This window comes from Sparus aurata, chromosome 7 (genome assembly GCF_900880675.1).
Source record: "Sparus aurata chromosome 7, fSpaAur1.1, whole genome shotgun sequence".
Taxonomy (NCBI): Eukaryota; Metazoa; Chordata; class Actinopteri; order Spariformes; family Sparidae; genus Sparus; species Sparus aurata.
In genome coordinates this window covers 34603045-34621689 of record NC_044193.1, presented here as the reverse complement: position 1 = coordinate 34621689, position 18645 = coordinate 34603045, and the positions used below count along the sequence as shown (strand labels likewise).

General features: G+C 40.3%; 1 protein-coding gene across 1 annotated transcript in view; it reads right to left on the bottom strand.

The window, feature by feature from the left end:
* Positions 1-3763: 3763 nt before the first annotated feature.
* plagl2 (pleiomorphic adenoma gene-like 2) overlaps positions 3764-18645 on the bottom strand; it is a 44626-nt gene continuing 29744 nt past the window's right edge. The window contains exons 2-4 of the mRNA XM_030423522.1: positions 9885-10043; positions 9308-9788; positions 3764-7426 (exon numbers count right to left, since the gene is read on the bottom strand). Coding sequence (XP_030279382.1) covers positions 5944-7426; positions 9308-9642 — 1818 coding nt within the window. The 5' untranslated portion in view covers positions 9643-9788; positions 9885-10043 and the 3' untranslated portion in view covers positions 3764-5943. The remainder of the gene's footprint in view (positions 7427-9307; positions 9789-9884; positions 10044-18645) is intronic.

Genomic DNA, 18645 nt, shown 5'->3' with positions numbered 1-18645 from the left:
AGATAGGCAATTAGATCTGCAATTAACTTAATTGCCCATGGACTAGTCTGACTTTCAGTTTTTTTTTTCTCCATGTGTCCTGTTCATGATCACAGACGTGCAAACAGAGACCAATGCATTGCAGCAGATCATATACCTCATCAGAATTAATCCAGAAGATATAGAACTTGTTTTAAAAAAGTCTTAATCAATAATATTCTGAATTTGACATAATGCTTTTTCCAGAGCTAATAACAGAGGTTGCTGAGGAGTGACGCCTCTTGCCTCCTTCTAATGAATTGCACATGTGCAGACAGGCAGGGCAACACGGCTCAGACCGCTGGGCAGCCACTAACAACAGTTACGATGTTCAAGAGCTGCTTGACAGAGACGGATGGAAAACAATTAACAAGCCAACAGCCGTGTCATAGCAACATGCCTGAGAAGGAGAGTAAATTGACGCGTTCGCTCGGGTCATGTGTTCAAATCACAGCTGAGCAGGATGCAAAAAATACTCGTGACTACTGGGAGGAAATCCCAATAATTGACATTCACATTAGACACACAAGCCAGATGTGAGCAGGTATAAGTGGGTTTTTTGGCTAGTTTGAAAGGGCATACAGAACCACCTCTAGCTAGGGGACCATTCACCACGTGTGTGAAATGTGTGAAAACCCTACACATTTCAATGTCTGCCGTTTCATGTAAAGATATATATATTTAATATAAGGATGTATAAGGCACAGAAGAAAATTGACAGCTTTCGTTGGATATTTTTAACGAGACATTGTGACATTTTCCGGCCGTGTCAGTGGCAGATAAAATAGATATTGTTGACACGATGTCTGGACAATGTATAGCTGTTTGTGTGGTGACAGAACAAGGTAAGCCATAACATTATCCTTGTCTAGCATATATTTGAAAATTTAGCCTAAAGAAAAGTAAACATTTATTCTGACAGTTGGGTTGAAATCAACTTCAATTTTTGATGGAAATATCCCTACAGCAACTGGAAAACTCTTGGGTATGCTAAGCATTCTACCTCGGACTGCTTTGAGGGCCGGTGCAAAGCTTAACACCAAGCATGGGAACTGCTCTGTTGCTGGCTGCAAATATCAACACAAAGGCTTCATCTTAATCCCTGCATCTGAGGTTGTCAAGAATCAATGGATTAACTTTGATGGAAATAAGACAGAAATATCCTCCCAGCAGCTGGACTATTTGCATGTTTCACTCCCGAACAGCTTCGGTAGTTTAACTTCACATACTCATTTTGTGTGAATTTTACTCCAGACTTTCTCAACCAGGGAAAATGTACAAACTCAAGACTTGCTCTCTGTGACCCAACTTCAAACCCAACTTCTGTTAGTTCTGCCATGTTTTATGTTGCTTTACTGTTACTTTTACATGTAAACCTGTTGAATTGGACATTGGCTACTTTCAATCTGGGGGGATGTAGGAATAATCTTGTACGAACAAGACAGCCATAAGGAATTTCTAAATTTGCTCTCTGGTCAGCTATGGAAATGTTTTTAGCTTTCAGTTAGCTGCAATTCTATTGTGAATACCACCACAGGAACTGTTTCCTAACCAAAAACTTCACCACTGCACTTGATTTGCTGCCTAACTGACAATAAGGCAAGTAAAATAAAATGAAATTAATACATTTAGTAACTAAATGTTTTAATATATCTATGTCAATTTTGACTTAGTAAATCAAACTTTAACTTCCTGAGTGAGTGTTATTTTGGAGTACATAGTAGTAGTTAGGAGCAGAAGTCACTATTTTGCTTTTGCAATTCAAAATTATGAGAAAGTTAATTTGAAGTAAAAGCTAGTAAAGTTTTCACATATTAAATTTAAATGATGGTGATAATAATAATTAAAAATGTCAATTTCATAAATCAAAAAGTATCGTGAATTATGAGATACTAAGTCAATTGTGATTAATCATGTGTTAATTGTTCGTTCTTCTTGAAGTGGGAATAGGCGTCTTTGCACATCAAGGTAAGTCCTTCCACAGGCTCTATTTGACCTCTGTGATGAAGGACTAACCCAGTCTTGGAAAAACCTCTGCAAACCTCACCAGTACGAGCTCAGGCGGTCCAACAGGCTGAAGATTTGCTGTTGTCAGTGATTACCAGCTACAAGTACAACCTGACCACACCTGCATGTTCGACTTTTTACTTCTATCCTAAAAAAATCCAGAAATGAATTAATACAGAAAATCTCTTTTTTACTTACTTAATGTTTGGAAACATTAGTTTAAAGCTACATTTGAGTCATTTTCCCAAATTGGCACTGGATAACAGAACATGTTATTCTTGCATGAAGCTCATCTTTTTGGCAGGGGCAACCAGTTCAGTGACCATGGCTCTAAGCTCTAAGTGCTATATTTTGGGGTCACTCCTCACCTTATTTTGTTCAGTTGTCTAAAATGGTCTGAAAGTGGCATGTAAAAAGTAATCTGTTGCACAGCCAGTCAGTGGCAGGTTACGGACAGGTTTTTGCTTTGACACTACTCACACCAATCTTGTTTCTCAACACCTCAGAATGACAGATTTGTTGTTGCTGTTCTCTTCAAGCACTTGGCTACAGAGTTTGATGTAATAAATTTGGGAGACAAGGCAAGGCTTACCCAAAAACAAAAATGTTTCAAAGGGGAAGGGGCAGGGGGCTCTTATGTAGAAGGATATTAGTTAAAGTCTATCAAAAATACTGTTATTCTTTTGGAGAAGAGAAATACACAAAGGTCTACACATCAAACTAATTGGACAAACATATACAGGATCAATAAAAAATTAAAAACATATGAACATATCAGCTGAAATTTTAAAAGAAAAATACTCTTTTTTTAAGGTTGAAAGTGCTAGAATTCAGATTAGCTCACAGAAACCCAGGGAGGACAAACTTAATACATGCCAAAAGCTTTTCCTTAACTTTTCCTTATTTAGGACTACATGAATTTTTGTTACAAAAATATAAATTCTCAATTTGATTGCTACAAATTTGGCTTAAGCCAAGAGGGTTTTCTTAAAAACAACCTTTTTTAAAACTCAAAATAAAGATCAAATTAACACCCCCCCCCCCCCCCCCCCCCCGATAAAAAGGTGCCCACAGCTTATTTATTTAGGATCAATAAAAAGTTTATTTATTTGACAATTGTCATTATCGAAATAATGACTTTCCAGGTTAGACTACTAATAATAATTGTAAAATAAATTTCAAATTAGTTCAGGACAGTCAGACTGTAAAGAAGCTTTTCTTTCTGCATTAGGGCTTGCTGATTCTGAATTTTCAGCTGCTCCTATCTCCCAAGTGGAATATTCAACTGTCTACCACACTATCTGCTGCTCATTATCGGGGTTTCGTACCCTGCAGCATCAAAAATCATATAACACTTAGCAATTTGTAACAAGCAATTGTGCAAAAATGTAGTTTCTTCTCCCCAGGTTTTGGTAAGAAAAGTAAAACAAATAAAAATGAGGTGATGTGTTGTGTTGTTTTCGAGGTCCTGTTTTACACAAACAGAAAATAATATATCATATGACAACAAACAAAACAAATAAATGACTATGAGCAATACCCCGAGTTGTGCAGTCAGTCATGTTGCCCCCTGTGCTTTGAATGTCAAAGCCTGGTGGTCGGTGACTGCGTTCTTCCGGTTATCACTGTATTTTCAGACCCTTTTCCTTTAACTCTAAAAAGCAGCAGAGAGAGCAGAAGGAGTACAGAGGGGATGGGGCCCGGGGATGATGAACACTATGTTGGTTCAGTTTGTGCATGTTTTCAGCTCACTGTCCGCCTGACAAGAAATTGAAATGTTCTAGTGGTCTACAGTTGTCGTCCATTGGCAACCGTAGCTAAAAGCAGCAATATGTATATATATATTTTTTTTATGTGCGATGTCTTTCCTGTTTTTTTTATTTTGTTTTTGTTTTGTTTTTTCATTTTCACTCAACGTATAATGGCGGTTCAGGATCGCCTGTGCCTGTCTTCATCTATGACTGGAACAACATTTATGCACAACGTTAAGGATAGTTATGGATATGCCAATTATGTTGGTCATGCCAAAGACAAAACACTAGATAAAAAGCACCTATTTCACTTTGAGGCTTAGGTTAACTTTGGGCTCAGGTTTTTATAGGCTGGTGGTGAGGTTAGAAAGGATCTAAACTCCAAAACAATCCAAAAGCACTGAGCTTGGAGTGAAATCTGCTGGGGTTTCGTTATGTATTCCACTGAATAAAGGCCTATATTCATAGATTCATAGGCCATCCATTTCAGCATCCCTATGACACAATCTATCTAGTTCAAATCCTAAGTGATTATTAAGCCACTAACAGCCTTCTATAGAAACTTCCTATCCACAGTTCTGATTCAGCTATACTAACTCAAGTACATGTAAAGACTGGATATGACAGAAAAAGCTTAAGGGGAAAAGCTAATACTTCATCCATTTGTTTGATCAAAAATGCAAGATACACACAAATGTAAACCTGCCAGACATCAAAAACATCATCACTTAGTATTAATACATCTACCTAAAATACACCTTACTGAGATAAAAGCAATAATAATATTCATTTTTGAGATATTTCGTACACTGCAATAACATTCTTTTACACATTTTTCCTCATCTGTCACTGAAATTCTTTTGTTTTTTGCCATTCACATATGTCGGGGTTCATTATTACCATGATGATGCAGCTTTTTCAAAGACTGCCTTAACATGTGTCGGTATTTCACTTGAAAAATATAGATTTTAGGTGTGTTGGGCAGCCAAGAAACAGCTACAGTTATCATTACCATGGGGACTTTTAAAGATTAAACTGTTCTAAGGGAGACAAGTGAAGGAAGGAGAGTGAGGAGAGTCTTTGTCTCAGGCAAAGACAAATGGTTTCCCAAGGAGATTTCTAAAGGTGAAGTGCCTTCTGCAAAAAAAAGTGCTTCTCTTGAGGAACAGCGGGATTTTACATCATTTTCAACAAACTCACACATTTTCACATTTCTTTCTTTCTTTTTTTTTTTTGAATGTGTGGCAATGTATGTGACTGGTCTATATGTTTGGAAGCTAACACCTTTCTTATCAATCATATGATAAAAGTCCATTTTTCATTTAGTGAGTGTTTCCATTCAGACTGACCTGACTCTAGGAGCATATCAGTGACAGATAAAAGAAAATAATGACATCCATCGACTTCTTTTTCTTGTTTGAAGAACACTTTTTTAGAGACAGCCTAGCTTTTGTGGCCATATCCTCACCATCTGAGGGGAGATTTTAGAGTTCAGGTTAGATTGTTGACTCAGCGTCTACATGTCTTCATTCCTTCACTGATTTCTTCCCTTTTCATGCTGATCATGATAGTTTCAGTTATTAGGTGGTTCAAAACTTAAAATGAGACACATTCTACCATGTTCTTACATTTGGAAAATAAAATAAAGTAAAACACAATATCCACTTCAAACTATATTTTTCTGGGTCACAACAAGACAGATAATCTTCACTAAAATTATCTTGAATTTTTTTAATATTATTACTTTATAAAGTATGCAGTACCATGTCTTTTAGCCTACTGATCCTGCCCTCTATACTACTAAATAGGGGATGGAGGGGGGATAAAAGGGGAAGTAACTGGAAATTTAAAAAAGATGGGTTAATACATTGCTATTTAACTATAGGATAGGAGGAAAAAGCCCAATAAAAGCTACTCCAACTAATTTTCTCACCTTTTCCTTTTGATCAAAGGGGTTTAACTTCCTTTTAGGGCTTAATCAAAAGCTTTTGTGCGCTTTCATTTAAGGCTAAGTGTTCGTTTGTGTATTTATTTATTCTAATTCTCCACCTTTTTGATCATGCCCTGTAAAGAACCACAGTCAGAAATATCCATGCAGAGCTGAACTGAGCTGTGGATGGTGTCGAGACCATCTTGGCTGGACAGGGCTGGCCGAGGACTGACTCTCTCACTGGAAGGCCTGGTGGAAACGAGGCAGTGTGGTAGTACTAAGGCTGGAGCTGAACACTGATGGGAGGGGGTGCAGGGGTCCGAGACCCAGACCCCCGCTGGAGCTCTGCTGCTCCTGAGGTTGCGGTTGCAAAGAGGTAAGAGGTGCTGTAGCGACGGCAGCTGCTGCTGCGGCGACTACTGCAGCATGGGGCTCGGCAGCATGCAGAGATGAGGAAGAGGATATGGAAGAAGAAGAGGAGGTCGCAGATGAGGTGTAGCCCATCACCAGCCCTCCTGTGCTCATGGGGTTGCTGTAAGGAGGCAGGTTGAGGGGCAGGAACCCCAGCAGGTGGGAGAAGTCCATGTTAGCAGCACACAGAGACTCAGCGATCACCGCAGGGCTCTTGGACAGGAGGGGATCTCCACAAAGCTCATCCACCAGGCCCGAGGTGGGCTCCAGTCCGTCCTTGGGGGGTGAGGCAGCAGCGTGGGGTTCTGCAGAGGGAATCGGGCCTGGCGAGCCACTCTGCAGATCCATGAGGAAGCTCTCCATCTCCACTTTCAAGGGCTTATCCAGCAGGTATGAGGTAGATCCCAGCTGGTATTTGGGGGCTGGCTGGGGCTGGTGCTGCTGCTGGGGAGCCGGAGGTTGGTGGTGTGGTGGCAGTGGAGGGGAATGGTGGTGGTGATGATGGTGATGATGGTGATGGTGATGGGAGTGTGGGTGAAGGGATCCAGGGGATTCCATGTGACAGCCCATGCCCATAGCTGCAGACAAGGAACTGGGCATCAGGGACGGGTGTGGGTGAGCTACCCCAGAATTAGACATGGCCTGGAGATGATGTGGATTGTACATCCCCATCGGAAAAGGAGCCCCACTGGGGAACGGTTTTCCCATCATTGGGTCTTTGTTGGGACCCATGCCGCACATCATGGGGCTGAGCTCCTCCTTCACAGAGCAAGGTGGTGACCCAGAAGCTAAAAGACCTAACATATCAGGAGGCTCCGTCTTAATTTTCAACAGCTCCTGCGAGTGGCTCTTCTTCACATGGCGTGTCAGATGGTCCTTCCTGCCAAATCGTTGGGCACAGTACTGGCAAAGGAAGTCCTTTCGGCCCGTATGGACCACCATGTGCCGTCTCACATCCTTCCTTGTGTAGAAACGACGGTCACAGTGGTCACAAGGGTGTTTCTTCTCCTTGGTGCCACCCGAGGACTTCCCAGAGTGGCTCTTGAGATGCTCCAAGAGCACAGGCGTACTCTCATAGGTTTGCATGCACACTTTACAGGTGAGATCCCCCGCTGTGGCAGAGTGCATGGCCACGTGGCGCTTATATCCCAGCTTGGTGTTATAGTGCTTCCCACACTCCTCACACTTGAAGGCCTCCTTGTTGGGGTCATGGGTCTGCAGGTGGTTCTTCAGGTGGTCTTTTCGGTGAAACATTTTCTCACAGAACGAGCACTGATGGGTTTTCTGTGGAGAGTGTGTGGCCATATGCCTGCAGAGGAACACAAGAAAAAAGAGAATAAATGGTGGGGATGTTTCCAACCAGTAAAACTCCTTGTATCCTTATATACACAAAAAAGTCACAGTGAACCTAAAATGAGGTTTGAAACCACTTCCTGTGATTCACTGGATTCAAAACAAACATAGTATGTTGATGAAATGAGACTTGAGTCATTTAAAACCGGCAAAGATTGGGTTTTTGGCCAGTTATGGCAAACAAGCTGTAAACACCTTCCCCATATGAAGCTCATTTAGCAAAGGTATAGCAAACTGTTACTAAGAGGCCGTTCACATTTAGTATTAACATCCGTCCTCAGTGACCTGATCACAAGTAGACAGCTCTACACCCTTCAGTCTGGTATTATCATGAGTCTCCACGTGTGTCTTAAGTGACCACTTGTGATCGGATTTACTTCCCTTTTCTATATGCAAATAAGCACATACATCGCTTAGACAAGTGAACATGTCTTTGACACAAAGTAAGACATATCCTCTTGTTTAAAATCAGCCAACTTAACTGAAAGCTTTTCATAAAATGTATAAAGATTCTCCTAACTCAACAACTCAAGCATTTTTAAGGGAGTCTGGGGACTTTCTCCATTGGTGACAAAGTAGTAGCTTATATCGGTTACTGTTTACTGTATTTGTAAAATTTGACATGTTTAGCATCAATAAAATGTTGTTTTCTTTCATAAATTAAGTGTAAATGGTGAAATTATTGTGAACAGTGTGTTCATGCTGCCACAAACTGACATTTTTTACAAGGAAACAAACAACTTCATGTTTTAATGCTGAATTAACAAGAAAGAACCGTTGATTTAGAATTTGTCTTCACTGTTTTACAAAGTTTGTTCAGTTTTTTTTTTCATACAGCAACACTTAAAATCATGTGCTTTATAAGTGAGTCCGGGTAAATTGCAGTTACTATTTCAATGGGTGGTTAAAGCGGACAGTTTATTCACACATCTGCTGCTAACATTAACAGGTTAACAGAGCCTACACATGTCATTTACATTACAGTAAACAGAATGGTAATGAGACAGTAACTAATCCATTCTGCCTGTTGTTTTAGCTTCTTCTTCTTTGTTGTCTTCTTCTTCTTCTTGTTTCACTGAGTTGAGTAGGCGGTCCTTCAGTGTGGCCAGGACACATGTGCCTACACACGCCTAAAAGAATGTGGTCACATGCAGCCAGACCACCTCTGAATGTGGTCTGAGTGATCAGATCTCAAATACCTCCACATTGTGTCTTGGAAGGTTTCATACCTGTTCATAAACTGTCCACTTGTGATCGGATCGATCAGGACAGATACTGATATCAAATATCTGTTTGCTAACAGCTGCCTACTCACACATCCAACAGTTAGACAACAACATAAGTTTTCACTTGGAGTTGCCCACCTGATGAATATATGAGTCTAATATTCACTCTCCTTTTGGCTCTGCTTTATCTCTCCCAGGATAAGTACATTGTGTTTATCAGCGCTTTTTCGATGACAACAACTGCCTGCTCATGAGAGCGCTGAGACCTACAACTTTACTGGTTGTAGGTTGTGAAACAAAATCAATGAACTGAAAGATGCAACAACTCTCTGTAGGGCTGGGGGAGCTGCAAAGCGGTCCCTTTCACATACAAGTAGGCATGTGATCCTTTCTTAACATACAAATGTTTAAACCTGCTTTAAAGATAGACTTCATTCAGTTATTGCTTTCTAAAGATCAAGTTACTATTCCTATACTATACACTCGAATACAAGTAGGAATTATACCCTTTCTGAAGTGGCTCAATGGAGGTTCTCAGAAAGCTAAAGAAGCCTTGAATTATACTACATTTAAAAGGATGTGAATTGTGTGGTCTGATTAATGTGCAGTACCTGAAGAGTTTGTATTTCGAGCTGAAGGCCTTGGGACAGTGTGGCTGTGAGCAGTGGAAGGGTTTCTCTCCTGTGTGACTCAAGCTGTGGAGCCGGAGCTTCTCCTGTGAGGTGAACAGGGCTCCACACACCAAACACTCGGTACCACCTGCTCTCCCTACCTCTTCTCCTTCTTCTTCCCTCCCCCTATCTCTCTCTTTCCCCCTCTCACGCTCTCTCTCTGTCCGTGGTAGTGGGACAGCACTACCAAACAGCTTGGTGGCAGTCCGTTGTCCCTCTTCCTCCGGCGTCAGTGCGGTAATATGGTGTGAGGCATCGGCGGCAGCAGCTGCCATGGCAGCCCTAGAGTGCCGCTGCCATGAAAATTCACTTGTGGCTCCCCTGCCCTGCAGGCTCAAGTGGGAAGTTATAAGGGGTTTGTCGAAAAGAAGCTCACAGGAAGGGCCAGTGATCCAGTGGAAACATCAGAGTAAGCCAAAATCTGTGGTGAGATAGAAGGCATATGCTTTCAAGCTACCTGTTTCCAAGATGGTGGCAACATTGAACATTCTCTATTCTAATACAGCCTACTTTTTACCTGTTAAAATCTGACTTGTCCTTCTCTTGTCTTTGCACTTTTCTTCTCTTACTCTGCGTCAGTCGTTCCTCTTCTTCACTCTTGCTCTCTCCTCCTCACCCAGTCCCAACAGCTATGGTTGGCGGTGAGTGGGAAACACTGCTCTGCATTTTTATTGTTCTGTGAGGAGAGAGCAAACAAGACAGACATAAACACAAGTTGACAAATAGTGACTGTGTCTTTTAATTATAAAGCTTTGAAAAAAAATTGTCACAAAAAGACATGTATATCATGGCAGTGTTGAGTTCCAATGATTTCTACAGCTCTCATTTTTCTGTGATGGAATGAGTGGAACACATACTACTTTGTCACAAAAACATTCATGAAGTTTGGTTCAACAATGAAATTATTATAGTCCTCTGAAAATGACCAAATCTACTGGATAAAAAAAAACAAAAAAAACAGTGACTCGAACAATCAATTTAGGTGGTTATGGGATGTTGTTTGAATAACATTTCCTTTGTATCATGGCCACTTAATTTTATTTGAGAGATTCTGATTGATAAAAGCTGGTGACTTTTTCTGAACCCATTTTATAGGGCTTGTTTGATTCACCCATTAGACTCAGCCACAAACATTACAATGGGAAGATCTAAAATCGATCAAGATGGCCAAGAGTCAACCAAAAAACACCAAAAGCAAGTCTGCAATGAATTAGAAGCTGCTGGAAGACAGCTGTCAGTGTCCACAGTCAAGTGTGTTTTACATCAACATGAGCTGAGAGGCTGCCGTACAAGAAAGAAGCTCTTGATCCAGACGCAGCACCTTAAAACTGGACTGGAGTTTGCTGCTGATCACATGGACAGCGTGGTCAGATGAAACAAAAATGTAGTTGTTTGACCACAGTGAGCAGCAACATGTTTTGAGGCCTTTAACCCCAATAAAACCAGTGGATCTGGTGCTTTAAATAAAGTAGATGGAATAATGAAGAAGGAGTGATTATCTCCAGCTGAGAAGACTGGGGGGGGTGCAGAGGACATGACTTACAACATTTTATGACAATGTGGTGGCATCAGCGCTCCTTTATGCAGTGGTCTACTGGGAAGGTAGCAGCACGGACATGGACAGATTGAGACTAAACAAAGTTCTATCCTGAGCTGTCTGCTAGATTCAACAGAGGTGTAGGGTGAGAGGAGGATGTTAGCCAAGCTGACGTCAATCATGGACAACACCTCTCACCCCTGCACCAGGCTGTGGAAGCCTTGAGCAGCTCTTTCAGCAGCAGACTCTTACACCCAATGTGTAAGAAGGAGCGCTACTGCAGATCATTCACCCGTACAGCCATCAGACTGTTTAACTCAAGCACTACCTGATCAATCACTTTCCTCTCACTTATTTGTTTTTATAAATTTCTTGTTTTTCCTTCTATTTATTTTATATTCAACCTGATGCGTATTTGCCTGACTCTTTTTCCTGTACTTGATGCATCCTGAGCTGTTGAAACAGGTGAATTTCCCTTCTTTGGGATATATAAAATCTATCTAATCTAATATAATCTAATATAATCTAATTTAAATTCCTCAGGAAAACCTAAGATCATCAGCAGAATATCTGGGTCTTAGGTGCAGTAGGGTGTTCCAACAGGACAATGATCCCAAACACACATCAGAAGTGATAAAGGAATTATTAAATAAATCCAACAGATTTGGTCACATTTTCAGAAGACCTTTGAACATTCCAGTTCGAAAGCAAGTTTTCTCTGCACTCACTAGGGGGAGCCGAATGATAAGCATGACTGACATGACAGGAACTGCAAAGGATCAGCATAAAACTTTTGTGAATGATGATTCTCAATCACAGGTACACCACAACGTCTTTATTTTTATAACCATATGTGGAGACTGAATGTAATAACATAGCCTCATCCCTCATGTGTTGTCAGATGACAGCATGGTGCATAAAGGCGGCTTTGCATGTGTACATGCATGTACTTGTTATGAAACTGGATAAGACTCCTGTAATTGTTGGGAAAACACAGAAACACACATAACTTCCACGGCAGAGAGAGTGGAGCGATGTAGGATGGGGGCTGGGCAGTGTTTACGGCACAAACTTAGGCTCCATAGAACTCCAAGTCTGAAAGAAGTTCAAAACTTTGACACAAAAAAGGGACAGCATAACTGAAAACTGCGCCAAAAGTTGTTTGATAAAATAAACACAAACTATACTCAACTGTGTTACCATGATATCACTGAACCAGTTCTCTCTCTGTGTTCCCTTATTTACCCTCAGTGACCTCTGTGACCCCTGCTAGCTAACATACAGCTAAGTCCAAGGTTGATTGGGCACACCACTGAGCGCATTGTTAGCCATCAGTCACGTGAACTAAGAGTTCATCTAAGTACCAAAAACACATGTGGGAGTACAGTATGTGACAGATGCACACACACGCACAAGGTCTGCACATACGTACACAACTCCAAATGTAATGGCATCATTTCTGTGTCAGAGGTCAATGAGTTAAGACAGACAGCTTTGATTGTTTTTTAAGAAGCTTATAATTACCAGCCTGACACGCCAGTTATTTTGTTTCACAAAACCAGCTTGAAAGTAAGCGTTAGAAACTGTTACGACTTTTCGAAAAAATACTTGTTAGGTGATTGGACAAATCATCTATGTGTCATCACAGTTATCATGGGCTAACTTCATCCCATCAATTCAATAAAAGAAGAGCGCTACTACAAGTGGGGCTATTGGTAAACAGAAACTCTTGCCAAAGTCAGTCAAGAGAAGAGCAAAAATATCTTTTCTATCAAGAAAAACCTTCAGTCTGGCTCTTTCGTTCAATAAAATACTTTCTTCAGCTCTGATATAATTGATGCTATAGCTGCTACGCTAACCTCTAGAGAAGCAGCCATCGTTGATTTCAAACTAACAGTATCTTCTCTCATTGGCTGACACATCTAAACCACGCTTGTAGATACTAGGAGCTCCTCAAAGGATGCTTATTCGTTGAACCACTGAAGCCTAGCAGAATGTATTCTTGCTATTATGTGATCACAAGAATACAACTGCCATGCAGGTAATATAATTACATGTTTACATAGAAATGCACTAAGACGAAACCACAGGTTGGTACATGTTGCTAAAATATGTACATATTAGAGTTGTGAGTGTGTTCATGTCATATCAAGATACATTTTAGCATGTGCATGGCTGTGTGCTCACTCATGTCTCAGTGTATTTGTGCAATTACGTGTGTTTGCTCTCATAATGTACATGTCTTTACAGTGGTGGTAAAGAGGAACTGACATATGTAGTGTTGTGTGGTGGTCATCACCCAGCAGGGCGGGTGCAGGGGGGTGATACCCGTCCCATTGACCACCCTCAGGGAGCCCAACTCTATTGTACAGCCTACCCACGTCGCACATTCCTTGCCTGAACCATGCCGTGTCGCTCTGTCCCCCTCCTCCGCACATAACAGCACATATAACACACAGTTCTCGCCGAATGCTACATCATGTACACACCCTCCCCTCAAGCCAGCATGCTCAAACACACTCACAAAGGCACACACACAGACAGGCAGATGCCGTACAATGAACAGAATCCTCACCATGAAGTTATAGAAATTGCCCATATAGTGGTTGAAAACAAAGGACACACGGTGTCTCCTTTGTTTTCAACCACTATATGGGCAATTTGGGGTATTTATTTCACACAAGGATGTCGTCAAGCTGCAAAAAGCCCAACTGATTCATACTGATCATTCCAATATTATTACGCTTGCATTATGTATATACATAGCATTATAACTCTCTTTTCAATTAAAATGTAGTTACTCTGCATATTAAATACAAATAATAATTATACAATTAATTCATTATTTATTGAATTTTTTTATTATAATGTATTACTACTGTGACAAAAGGCTTAACCTATAGAGTGCTGCAGGGATGATGGTCCCTGGTTCCCTTGAGAAAAAGCCCAGAAAAGCTTGTTTTTAATACTTACAGGATTTGTTCAACAAGATAATCTTCAGAATTGAACACCACAACAGATATAAAAAGCTGTAGGCTATTAACAAACTACATCCACATGACTTCAACGTTTCCATTACTAAGCATTTTACTACACTATATTTTATAAACGTTACGATAAATTGATCAATCTTCAAGTTAGAGTTAGAATCGTTTGCAACCAAAGTCTACCTCCAAAAGTGTGACCATGTTTAATGTCTCCATTAACCTCTGTTGCTTTATTTAGCCACTTAGTAGCAACCAACATCAACTACTCTTAAATGGATATTACCTGACGCATTTTATGTGGTGCACCAAATGGGAAAGTTTCTTAAGCTGCGGGTAAGAAGGAAAGAGGTTGTAGGACTCATTCCTGTGGCCCTCTATGTAACAACATATCAATCAACCTTTATTCCTATCAATTCACAACAAAAGTCTTATCAGCATGTGAGGAATGCTGCAATAGGCAACACTTTCACTTTTCTGTTGTTTTTATTCTTCAACATTAATATAAATATCATTTTACAGAGTCTACATAGAATAAGTAATTTCTCATAATCACTGCAATATTTATTTTCCCATTCCTCAACCATGTTGATGTGAGATACAGTTAAGTTAGGTTAACCGTTGTTGCTTGTTGGCCTTGAGTTTGCCATGTTATACTTACAGCATATTTTTGAACATGCAGTATTTTTGAGGTTATTCTGGATAATATTCTGGACTGTATTTGGCATTGTTTTGGATTGTTGCAATAATAATAAACATACATTTGCATAATGCACCAGATTTATACACTCCTATGTTGATAAGAGTATTAGAAACTTGAGAAATGTCTTTTTAAGGTACATTTAGAACAGATAAAAAAATGTGTGATTAACTATGGACAATCATGTGATTAATCTGGATTAAATATTTGAATCGATTGACAGCCCTAATACAAATATATATTTATGTAACACGTGTTACACAGTGACACACATAAGTTACAGAAGTAAAGGCTCAACTGCAAACCCAGTGTTTCAGGCAGTGCAGGAGCAGTGTTCTGTGGGAGACTGTGGACTACATGACATAATAAACAGAATATGACCTCATTATGTTATAAATCTGGCTACTAAGTACTCGAGGGTTTCCAGTGGTGGTCCAACTGCCTTTAGAAATCCCTAGAAGACACCAGAAGACAGACCCATTTTCCAGAACTATAAACATTATTCCCCTGTTTTCACACGATTCAGATTAGTTGAACTTTTTATGAAAAACTATATTCTTTATCACTATCTGCACCAAGTCCTAATTTAGAAAGCACAGACATTAACTATCATTACTGATGATAACAGGTATTGATCACAGCTAGAACTAAACTAACATGGGCTCGAGCTTTGTTTTAAGTGTTGTTTCGTTACATTGTAACCATCTTTCAATATACCAAGGCATAAGACTGCAAAACAGGCCTCAGGTGACCTACACTGTGTTGGGGACTAATTGTGCAGCAAGGAGAACAGAAATGAAGAGGAGGAGTGAGAGGAAGAGGAGGAAAAGTCTCCAGTCTGTTTCCAGTCTGACTCTGGACAGCTGTGTTAGAAATTAAACAAATGTACATTCTATCTATTCTGGTACAATTATGGCGTCAATGCAATATTTATGATGTTTTCGCAGTACTGTGTTACGTAGTACTGTATTGTATAATATGGCTCCAGTATGTAGCATAAAATTGCAACCTATTTTGGGACAAAAACAAATTAAATCTTTTAATCATTTAAGTATTCCATTAATTTAAGTACGTTTTATTGCTTAATGGATCAATGATACATTTTGCAGGTTAACATTTTTCTGCAATTTATAAAAAAAAAAGATCAATTAGATTAGATTAGATAAATTGATAATAAAAATAATCATCATTATCCAAACATCTTTGACATGTAACGTGAATTCAGTGGCAATCAATACATCAAAATAAAATAGATATTATTAATGTTATTAATTATAATAATTACTATATATATATTAAAGCTATAAATTATAGTAATCAGTTGTAGCTCTAAATGTCATTAGTAGGTATGACCATCTTTGTGTTTCATAAACACACTGAGCAGGTAGTAGGTTATAGGTCAGAGCACACAGTGCTTCATAACCAGGGATTTCTGCCAGCACAAACAGCACAACTGCAACCATTGCCAACCACTAATCACACTTCACCATCACTACAGTGATTACAAAGTAACAAACACTGCTGCAAAATGGACCTTCATTCCAAAATGGCAGGCTGCTTCGACAAATAATCCACAGTACACTCACACTGAACCTCTGCTTACTTCCCCTCATCAAAAACGTTGAAAGCAGAGTTAAACTGCCACTTTCCAACTGCCCGCGTGTCTTTAGTTTCTGTCCGGGATGAAAGAGCTTCCACATTCCTTTCCTGAGGGGTCAGAGGTCAGCCTCTGCACTGCCTGCCTGCTCGCCATGGCTCCCGCATGCTGAGTGACTAGTATTAACCCCTTCATGTGAGAATGGTTTCAGGGTTTGTCAGATTTTTTGCAGTGCTGAAGGCACGATGCAGGACCAAACCAGGACATACCAGGCAAGACCAGACCACAGAAGGCTGGTTGCCCGGGCAGAACCGTGATCCACATAGCAGGACACTGGGAATACAGAAGCCACTTGACTAAACTATATGAACAAACTAAATATAGAAAGTGAGTTCACAGCCTGGAGCTTATGTGACAACAGCCACACTCGTGGGGAGAGGAGGAAGGGGGGTGAAGTGCTCCGGATATATATATGTGTGTGTGTGTGTGTGTGTGTGTTTGGAGTGGGAGAAAACTTCAGTATCCAAGTCAAGTTAATAACCGAGTTAATAACCCTGTCCACCACTGTAAGAAGCAGAGTTGAGCTAGCAGTACCATTTGTCCTGAGTGATTGGAGTGTGAGAGGAAAGCTTTGGCAGTTCACATCTTATACTAACATGTCTACAAATCAGGCACAGATCGGATGTGATCGGATCTCACTTTCCCACTCCATACACAAATAAACATTGCTGGGACAAACAGACAAAATCCTTGTTTAAAAAAGGGGAAAATATCTTTAATTCACAAGATGTTTATAATGTTTCTCCTGATGCAAGATTTTACAATATTGTGCAATTTGTTATGGGAGTCTTGGGACAATCTCCATGGTTGACAATGTAGTATATTGGTTGCTGTTTACTGTATTTGTAAAAACTGACATGTTAACAGCAATAAAATGTTGTTTTTCTTTCATTACTTTTGTGTAAATCGTGCTGTTCAGTTGTTGAAGTGTGTTCAAACAGCTGCTAAATGTTGGCACGTAAGACATGATTTGTCTTGAGTCTGGGGATATTGCAGTTATTAATTCAATGGAAACACAGAGTGTGTTCACAAACATCTGCTGCTAACGTTGACAGGTTAAGAGAGTCCGAACATGTCATTTATTACAGTGAACAGAATGGAAATAAGAAGTGATGTGAACAAGAGAGTGATAAATGATGTCCAAAAGTGGAAGAAAAACAGGAGTCATTTTCAGTGGGGGAGTATGGGGGTCTTTGCACCAGTCAAGGGACAACAGAGAGAGGTGACGGCGGGTGGTGTGGGCTAGCATTTCATGCTTTACTAACCACATTGATCACTACTAAAAGCCAAGGAGGATTATGGCAGGATGGCTGGTATCAGCTCACTTTGGTGATGTCAAAAACATGTCCATCAAATTAGTTTTTGGTTTTATTTAATCAAACTGGCATTAGATTGCATTATTTCTTTTGTCAGGATGTTGGATGATGATGATGTTATTGTGGTAAAGCATGAAATATGAATCAAAAACATCTACTAAATTAAGTGTGCATTGTAGGGCTGCAACTACCAAAGACTGACAATGAATCTTCCAATTAATGCCTTGATTAATTGACTAGTCGTTTACATCAAAAAACATTAAAAAGAAAATGCTGGTAATAATATCCTCAATCACTGTGACATCCAACATCGTGTTGGTCCAAAAGTAATCTTAATCTATGATAAATATTTTAAAATGACTTGGCAGGGAACTATTATCATGTGTTCATGCCTTCATGTCTGCTGACTGCAAGGCAAAATGAGAGGTATGTACAAAACAGCTCAAAGCCCTCATCTATTTCAACAGTATTCCCTCTCAGTTTTACTCTCTTACTCCATCCGTCCTGCCTTGTCCCATCCTCTTCTATCTCCTCCCCCAAGTTTCAGTTCCTCTCCTGCTTGTGTTTTTTGCCCCCGAGTGAAGTTCTATGCATGGAGGGGGGTAGAGGAGTGAAGGGCTAGAGGAAGAGTTGCAGTCGGCAACCGTAGCTCAGCTCTGCCATGCTAAACCCTCACCCATTCCGACGGTTAGTCCCGGCCACATTGGGCCGGGATGTGGCCATAAAACCAGCACTGCTGCCCTGGTGTCCTGGCTAAAGATAGCCCTGGTTGTGGTCTGACTCGGGGGAAGAAGGCAGGGCTCATCTAACTGTCACCAAAGAACACCTTCTCTTCTCCACTGCCTACTTCTCCTGACCTCACCCTGCTGTTATAAGCCAGTGAAACAAGGCACACATTTCCTTAACCGTCACTATTTGCACTCATTTAAAGGCCTCATTTATCTAATTAGCTGACATTATCTGAAGTTATCTGAAGTTTTCTTGCTGATTAAACAACATAGCGATTCAGCCTTTAATCAACTAACAAAAGTTGTACTGATCTAAACACCCCTTGCAAATGAAGTAGGACTTCTGACATGTTTAG